Source organism: Nicotiana tomentosiformis, chromosome 11 (genome assembly GCF_000390325.3).
Source record: "Nicotiana tomentosiformis chromosome 11, ASM39032v3, whole genome shotgun sequence".
NCBI classification, from domain to species: domain Eukaryota; kingdom Viridiplantae; phylum Streptophyta; class Magnoliopsida; order Solanales; family Solanaceae; genus Nicotiana; species Nicotiana tomentosiformis.
In genome coordinates this window covers 93,665,759-93,674,442 of record NC_090822.1, presented here as the reverse complement: position 1 = coordinate 93,674,442, position 8,684 = coordinate 93,665,759, and the positions used below count along the sequence as shown (strand labels likewise).

The 8,684-nt window shown below is 39.8% G+C and overlaps 2 protein-coding genes across 2 annotated transcripts; one reads left to right on the top strand and one right to left on the bottom strand.

Moving 5' to 3' along the window:
* Nucleotides 1-2,618: 2,618 nt before the first annotated feature.
* LOC104119949 (uncharacterized) lies at nt 2,619-3,959 on the bottom strand. Its single transcript, XM_009631584.2, has 3 exons — nt 3,753-3,959; nt 3,298-3,606; nt 2,619-2,684 (listed from the first exon to the last, which is right to left on the bottom strand). The coding sequence occupies exons 1-3, from the start codon at nt 3,957-3,959 to the stop codon at nt 2,619-2,621; spliced, it is 582 nt and encodes a 193-aa protein (XP_009629879.2).
* A 3,990-nt stretch (nt 3,960-7,949) lies between these two features.
* LOC138901859 (uncharacterized) lies at nt 7,950-8,450 on the top strand. The gene is made up of 2 exons (XM_070189655.1): nt 7,950-8,160; nt 8,206-8,450. The coding sequence occupies exons 1-2, from the start codon at nt 7,950-7,952 to the stop codon at nt 8,448-8,450; spliced, it is 456 nt and encodes a 151-aa protein (XP_070045756.1).
* The last annotated feature ends 234 nt before the right edge of the window (nt 8,451-8,684 follow it).

Genomic DNA, 8,684 nt, shown 5'->3' with positions numbered 1-8,684 from the left:
ATCACTAGGTTCCAGACATTATCCGACCCTGTTGTTTCTGGCAAAATCAATGTTTATTATCTGAAAATGGGTTAAAGTTGTTTAAGAAGACATATTTTGGGCATTTTCTTTCCCTGCCCAAAATATGTATCCAAAATCAGGTAATTCACTTTCTCATGAAGTATGAATTGAACGCATCCGGTTCTGACTTTTTTACAGCAGAGATAAAGGGTGAGAGGCTGAACTTTGGGTTGAGGAAGTTTGCCCTTATCACTAGCCTTAGATATTTTACAAAAGTAACGGATTTTGGTTACACAACTAAGTATGACAGTAAAATAATGAGGAGTTATTTTTCAAAGAAGAAAAAAGTCAAGCTGTGTATTCTCTATCTCATAGAATTCTTTCTCTATCCTTCACAGAAAGATAATGGTTTGATAGACCATTTTAGATTCTACTTGGTGCACTCAGAGCAGTTTGCAAATTTCGCATGGGATATCAAAGCTTATACACAATTGCTTCAGTCCGTTAGGCACAAGCTCAACCCTTCTATGCATTTTTATCCCATTCAAGGTTTTGCACTCGCTATGCAAATATAGTTGTATGAGTGTTTCTCTACAATCAACATTGATATATCTACAATGGTTGGTAATTCGATCCCCCGCATACTTAACTGGATAGCTAGTAAGGACAAGATATGGATATCTGCATTGGAAGATAGAATGATCGAACCATCATGGATCAAGGTAAATGTTTTTTACTTCTGTACAGACAATTTAATACAAATTATCTACATATTATGACTAGGTCCCTCACATTGTGTTTCACTCAGTTCACCAACATGCTTGAAGCCCCAGAAGAGCTTTCAAGAATGAATTTGCCAGAGAAAGTTGAATACATCCGTGAAGAAGCTGAAATAAAGGCCGAGAATCCGACATATGCTTCATCTCCATCTCCGTCCGGACATAAGCAGGCAATGGAAATAGATGACAATAAAGATATTGTAAAATAATTAAAAAAATTAAGAAAATATGATAATAAGGTAATCTATTAAGATAATCCTAGCTGGTTTCTTTAATTTATGTTATGCAAATTATTTCTTTTAACTCTTTCTATTTTAATACGTAGGTCGGTTCAGACCTTGGAACCTTCAAGAAAGAGGTATACCTAATTCTTGATTTTATACATCAATGTAGGTGATTCAGATAATGACTCCAGGTCTGGAAAAAGGGCAGTAACACTTGATGATTTTGAGCTTCCATAGAACTTCTCACAGATTGTTAAGTTTAGAGAGGTAAATGAAGATGAAACGACCCCTATGCATCAGGGAAGAACAAGGGTTCCTGAAAAGCATGCCAGATCACCTTTTCTCCCTTATTTCAGTTTTGGGGGAAGCACTTCTGTTGGACCTCCTACAATTTTCAACATCAAGCATCCATTTACTGGTGTTATTAGAGACGATGTTGATCCTGACTTGTTGGAAGAATTCAATAAGTGGTTATATTTAGGTACCAACACAGTTTCAAAGAGGTTAGATTATACAATTTTTCATGTTATAAAGTGCATACAATTTATGGATTTCAAACTAAAACTACATAATAATTGTACTTGCTATGTCTCTAAATAGGAGGAAGGCGCCTTATACTTTAAAAGATAACCAGCTCAACCCGTGGTTTGATCTTGAAGTGGAGAAAGTTGATAAAAAGGACTAGTTTTATACCTTGGCACATCTCGGGCAAGTACTCAACAACACGGTACACACATACCCTTGCAGAATTTAATGATTAGTTGTAGTATTCTTTTATTTTAGAAATATGCAGATTTTTTATTTGAAAATTGTAGTTAATTTGTATGAAGCATTGAGAAATAATCAAATCTGTTTTTTTTTTGCAGTACATTGATGTTATTTTATACTATTTGAGGAAGAGAGAAAACTATGGTCCTACAAACAAAACATGGCTTACAACTACTGATTGTATGTTCAAGACTAGAATTGAACAAATTAATGAGAGGTACATTAATGCTCTTGCCGATAAGAAGCTTGTTATTGTCAAACCCGAGGACGTCGTGGAAGAATACATATTGGGGTACCGATTACTTGCAAATATTGCATGGGACAAAGTTGATTTTGTGATTATGCCAATAAACATTATGGAGAAATTTCATTGGTTGTTGGTTGTGTTTGACATCACCGATAGGGTTCTATATGCTTATGATTCTATGGTCTCTTCACGAAATCACAAACTTGTTGAATCTGTTGTCGACAAGTTTGCTATTATGATCCCCTTCTACTTGTCATGCACCGGCTTCTATGTGACATTCAGTGGTTGGTCGGTGAGATACCCCAACAAAAAGAAGGATCACTGTATGTATTGCTTTCCTTCTATCTATTTTAACTAATTGTATTTTACATTGAATGCTAAAACTTTTCAGCTATTATTTTTTGCAGTGACTGTGATGTATACGTGGCGGCATTTTCAGAATATGTCAGCATTGGAGAGTTATCAATTTCAAAGGAAGACCTTCCTGATATTGATCAACACCATCGACGCTATTAGTGAAAGTGAGGTGACTGGAAGATTAGAAAGAAGAAAAAGGGCACCAGCAGTGGATGAGAGAACACAAGTCCGGAAAAAGAAGAATTAGTTGCCCTTTCCAGTAGAAAAAATATAGTTAAAATGTTTAGATATAGCTGGATTGTAGTAAAGCTGTAGGCAAATTATTTATTAAGAAGGAGTCAGCTGCAATTTATTTGTAGCAGATTTATGCTATAGTTATTTTACCTTTTGTGTTGTTATTTTGTCTAGAATTCTACATAGAATAGAAAATATTTGTGGCTTTTTCTTTGGTTGAAAGTTTTTAGTACTTGATCTCGATATTGGTACTATATAATTTTTTTACAGCATAACTACAATTATTTCTACAATTACTATATAAAAATACATAATCTATTCAATTTAGCAGTGTTGTTAGGAAAGGCTAAAAATAATAAATAAACCCAGTATTTGAACAAAACAACTACAAATCAATTGCATTAAAAGTTGAAATCTTTTTAGCAAACATTCATTATATGAGACAATGTTTATTCATATTAGCAATACATTTACACCACAACTATAATTCTTCATAACAGAACAAATACAACTTCATGTGTCTTAAAGGACAAATTATCATCAACTGTATCAATTTTTATTTTCTTTTGGGAGCATTCCTACAAGATCTTTTGTTATGCCCTTCTACTCTGTAGTTGCCACATGAAACCTTGTACTTTTTCGCATTTACTTCATCATATGATTTGTATCTTTATTTTTGAGGTCTCACTTGCTGCTTTTTCCCAGTAAGTGGCTTTACAACTTCTTCAGCTATATGTTGTGGCATATTCCATTTGCTTTGGTCAGGCGGCGGGTCTACTGGTATTTCATAAGTCTGCATAAAGCTCTCCCTCATGTAATAAGGAGAGCAATAGTTTTCATAATATTCGCTCTTGTGCCTCATAGCCGCCAAAGCATGTGCACAAGAAAGTTCATCAAGCTGGAATTGTCCACAACTACATCTCTTGTTTTGAAGGCAAACAATGAAGCGTTTCACACCATCTATCACAGTATGGATATAATCTATTGAAGCCCTCGCCTACAATTTCATTACAAACACACAATAAGTTGTCAGCAACAGATACAAAATAAAATAACTACAATTATACAACAACTTTTCTAAAATTAACAGTATATATTTAGTTTGATGGAATTAATGATCTGATGTTATTGGCTATAGCTTACTCTCACGTTCTGTGATAATGTCTGGTTGTCCTCTAGCTCTTTGTTGTATTTTTTCCCGAGGTATGTGAACGTACACTTTGCATTCAATAACTTTTCATTAGTCCAACGTTCAAGAAGAGTCCTCATGTACTCTAATAGTTCTACTACGGGGAACTTTCTTGCATATTTGGTTACCATATTCAATGACTCTGCAATGTTTGATGTCATCGTCCACGTTCTATTCACTGTAGAATGTACCCCGAGACCATCTATGATAGCCAATATCATATAGGTATGCTTTAACACGTGTGTCGATCTCTTCAATCTTTGACATTCTTTCATTAAATTCATCAAGCGTGTATGATCGTGCCATGGAAAAATACAATTCGCTTAACTTTAGATGACCCTTCTTAAACTTTGACCTTGCATTTTTTCAAATATACCACATGCAAGCATAATGTGGCATTCTGGTATAAACAATAGATGTTGCCTTCAAGACACTCTCATTTTGGTCCAAAACAACACATATATTTAGTTTTTCACCATATGCATATTTGAATTGCTCAAAAAATCACCTCCATGATGCTTCATTTTTTGAATCAACAACGACGTATGCTAGTGGTAATATGTGTAACGACCTGGCCGGTCGTTTCGAGAGTTATAGCCCCGTTTTTTCCATTTCTGCTTCTTTTTGTGTTCTTCAGCTATATTGTGATATATCGAGTAAGTTGGTTCAATTTACGAACTGAATTGAGACTCATAATCTCTTAATTGAAAGCTTAAGTTGGAAACGTTGACCGAAAGTTGACTTATGTGTAAACAACCTTGAATTTGAATTTTGATGGTTCCATTAGCTCCGTTGGGTGATTTTGGACTTAGGAGCGCATCCGAAATGTGATTTGGAGGTCTGTGGTAGAATTAGGCTTGAATTGGCGAAAGTTAGAATTTTGGCGATTTTGGCTGGTAGTGAAAATTTTGATATCGGGGTCAGATTGGATTTACAGAAGTTGGAGTAGGTTTGTGGTGACATTTCTGACTTGTATGCAAAATTTGAGGTCATTCAGACGTGGTTTGGTAGGTTTCGGCGTCGTTTGTGGAATTCGAAAATTTCTAAGTTCATTAGGATTGAATCCATGTGTAATTCATGTTTTTGGTATTGTTGAAGGTGATTTAAAGATTCGACTAAATTCGTATGATGTTATAGGAAGCGTTGGTATGTTTGGTTGAGTTCCCGAGGGCCTCGGGTGAGTTTCGAGTGGTTAATGGATCATTTTTAGCCTTGGTGAGATTGTTGATATCTGCTGCTGCATTCTTCTTGTTTCCTCTTTCGCATTCGCTAGTGGGCCCTCGCGTTCAAAGAGTGTTTTCTGAGTGGTGAAATTTTGTTCTTCGCGTTTGCGAAGGGGAGGATGCGAACGCAAAGGTGTGGCCTGCGTGTGCATCGCGAATATGGGAGCAGGGTCGCGTTCGCAAAAAGGAGTGAGGCAGTTGAGGACCCCAGGTCCTTGTTCTACGTGTTCGCGAGGTGGTGGTCACGTTCGCAAAGGTATGAGCTAGTAAAGCATCGCGTTCACGAAGCATGTGTCGTGTTCCCGAAGAGTAAAGTGGAGAGGTAGTCAAGTTGGTCTACGCGAACACGAGAGGACGGTCGTGTTTGCGAAGAAGGAAATCTGGGCAGACAGTGTTAAATTCAAAATCGAGGGTTTGAGCATTTTTCATATTTTGAGCTAGAGATCACGGATTTGGGCGATTCTTGAAGGGATTTTCTCGGAGTTGATTGGGTTAAGTGTTTCTCACTTGGTTTTGATTAAATTCCATGATTATATCTTGATTTGTATCATCTAAATTGTGATTTGGGTGAAAAATTGGAGAAAAAGTGGAAGAGTTCTTGAGATGGAATTTTGAGGTTTTGAAGGGGATTTTGTTGTCGGATTTTGGTAAATTTGGTATGACTAGACTCGTGAGTGAATGGGCTTTCGGGTTTTGTGATTTTTTTTGGATTCCAAGACGTGGGCCCGGGGACCGGGTTTGAGCAGATTTCGGATTTTGGCTATAATTTGGTATTTTTCTTGTGGAATTGATTCCTTTAGCCTAAATTGATCGTATTGTATTACTTGTGGCTAGATTCGGGACGTTCGGAGGCCGACTTGAGAGGCAAGGGCATTCCGGAGTAGGACTTTACTTGGTTTGAGGTAAGTAACATTTTCAAACTTGATTCTGAGGGTTCAAGACCCCGAATTATATGCTATGTGATTGGTATTGAGGTGACGCACATACCAAGTGACGAGCGTGGGGGCGTGCACTGTGAGAATTGTGACCTGGGTGATTCCATGGCACTGTTTAGTGACTCTATCCTGTTGATATCCATGTTTTCATTAGGTGATAAAGTAGTTGAGTTGTATATCGTGCTAGATATCATGTTTAGGCTTTGTGCCGCGATTGGTTAGACCCTTAGCAGTCGTTTCTTGCTGTCATCTCACTAGTTTCATTTACTATTCCATACTCAGTCATGATCATACATTTTTATATCATATATCGGACTCAGTTATTTATTGATTCATCATATCATTGTTTCGGGTTATTTTCATGACATTGTGAGCCCGTGGTGAGACAGGAAAGGTTGATGACTGAGTGAGGCCGAGCGTCTGGTTATGAGTGACAGTTATGGGATCAGGCTGCACGCCGTAGTGGTTATATTGATGATTATGATAATGATTGGGTTGTAGGAGCCCTCCGGAGTCTGTAACACACCCCTAGTGAGCGCGGATGATAGTATTGAGGGATGGATTTCCCTAGACATGGATTTGTCTGAAGTACTTGATACCTGGAGATGGATTTATCCACAGGGTTGGATTGCCCTTTTTCCTCGGTACTGGTGACTTATAGTCAGTGTTGTATATGTTCTGAGATGGATTTCCCTGGGTCGGATGGCTATATACATGGTGCATTTCATACAGTCTGTGCATTGGCACATAGAGATAGCTGAGTTTTATACCTTACATTGTACAGATTTGTATTTCCTTTACTGTTTTGAGTTGTATATTTGACTTGAAAGCATGCCTATATTTCTGCACATTTATTTCTGTTATACCTGTTGAGGTTGAGTTCGTCACTACCTTTCAGTCCAAAGTTTGGACTTGTTACTTACTGAGTTGGTGTACTCACGTTACTCCATGCACCTCGTGTGCAGATCCAGGCGATACCGGTCGTAGTGGCGGTTGCTGATTGAGGATCCTAGAGTTTTGGAGACTATTAAGGTAGTTGCACTGCGTTCGCAGGCCTTGACTCTCCTTCTTTATCTTTGTCATACTTTCAGTTTATATCTCTAGACACTGTAGTAGACTGTATTTCTGATCTAGATGCTCATGTACTCAGTGACACCCTGGTTTTGGGCTGGATTATATCACTTTGGGATTTTCTTATGCTTCAAACAGTTTTTCTTTAATGTCAAATGCTTCCGTTAACATGTTCAAACTTATTGTTGTTGGTGTTGGGTTGTTGAGTTGAGGCTGTCCTAGTTCCACGATAGGCGCCATCACGACGGTTGATTTTGGGTCGTGATAAGTTGGTATTGAGCCTAGGTTACATAGGTCTCATGAGTCATGAGCGAGTTTAGTAGAGTCTTGCGGATCGGTACGGAGACGTCTGTACTTATCTTCGAGAGGTTGCAAAACCCTTAGGAAACTCCACACTATTGAATTCTTGTCATGCAAATCTATTGATTCTAGTAACTAAACATTTGTTGTTTCAATCTCTCACAGATAGTGAGGACCCGAGGGCACGGTAGAGTCCACGGTAGGGGCAGAGGTGCAGCCCGCATAGCAGCTAGGGCAGTACCTTCAGATCCACTAGTTGCCCCAGATCAGGACCAGATTCCAGTTGTTGATGCACTAGCTCAGGCACCACCTGTGCCTATTGTGATTCCAGGCTTTCAGGAGGCCTTAGCTCAGATTCTGACCACGTGTACCAGTCTTGCTCAGGCGGTCTCTGTTCCGGCCACAGCAACCACTTCTCAAGTCGGGCGAGGTGCTCAGACTCCCACTGGCCACACACCAGAGCAGGTGGTATAGGGATTCCAGACACCGGGGGCGCCACCAGCCCAACCGGTTGCAGTTGTTCAGGACTATGTGATTCATGCTACGCCTGAGGATGAGAAGCATAGATTGGAGAGGTTTGGGAGACTCCAGCCTCCATCTTTAAGTGGTGGAGAGGGCGAAGATGCACAGGGTTTCTTGGATACTTTCCAGTGGGATCTCATTCACTACTTTCCAGTTCTCTAGGGCTGCCTTAAGTTATTGGGAGGATTACAAGAGGCATAGGCCGGTCGACGCAGCACCCTTTACTTGGCAGCAGTTCTCCATTATCTTTCTGGAGAAGTTCGTGCCTCAGTCCTGCAGAGAGGAGTTGCGCAGGCAGTTTGAGCAGCTTCGTTAGGGTGATATGTCTGTGACGCAGTATGATATGTGATTCTCAGAGTCAGCCTGTCATGCTATCCGGCTGGTTCCCACATACATGGAGAAGATCAAGAGGTTTATAGATGGCCTCACTTATCAGCTGCAATTGCTTATGACCAGAGAGAGAGTGTACGGTGCTACTTTTGATGAGGTTGTCGATATTTCTCGGCAAATTAAGATGGTTCGCAGTCAGGAGCGGGTCAAGAGGGAGGAAAAAAGGCCTCGTGGTCAGGGGAGATTTAGTGGTGTTCCTTCTAGGGATTAGTTTCACCACGGCAGAGGTCGTCCTTACAGGCATGCTCAGACGGCCCGTCAGTTCATCGTGGTGCATCATCTGGCCATGGTTCTCACAGTTCTCAGCAGGGCCACTCATCTCTTAGTGCCCTTCCAGCTCAGAGTTCGTCTCGTGCACTATCAACTCAAGGTTCATCTATGTCAGGGCCTTCTAGCGGGTATCCCTGTGCTCGGGGCTCCCTTCAGTCCCCACCGCCAGTGGCCG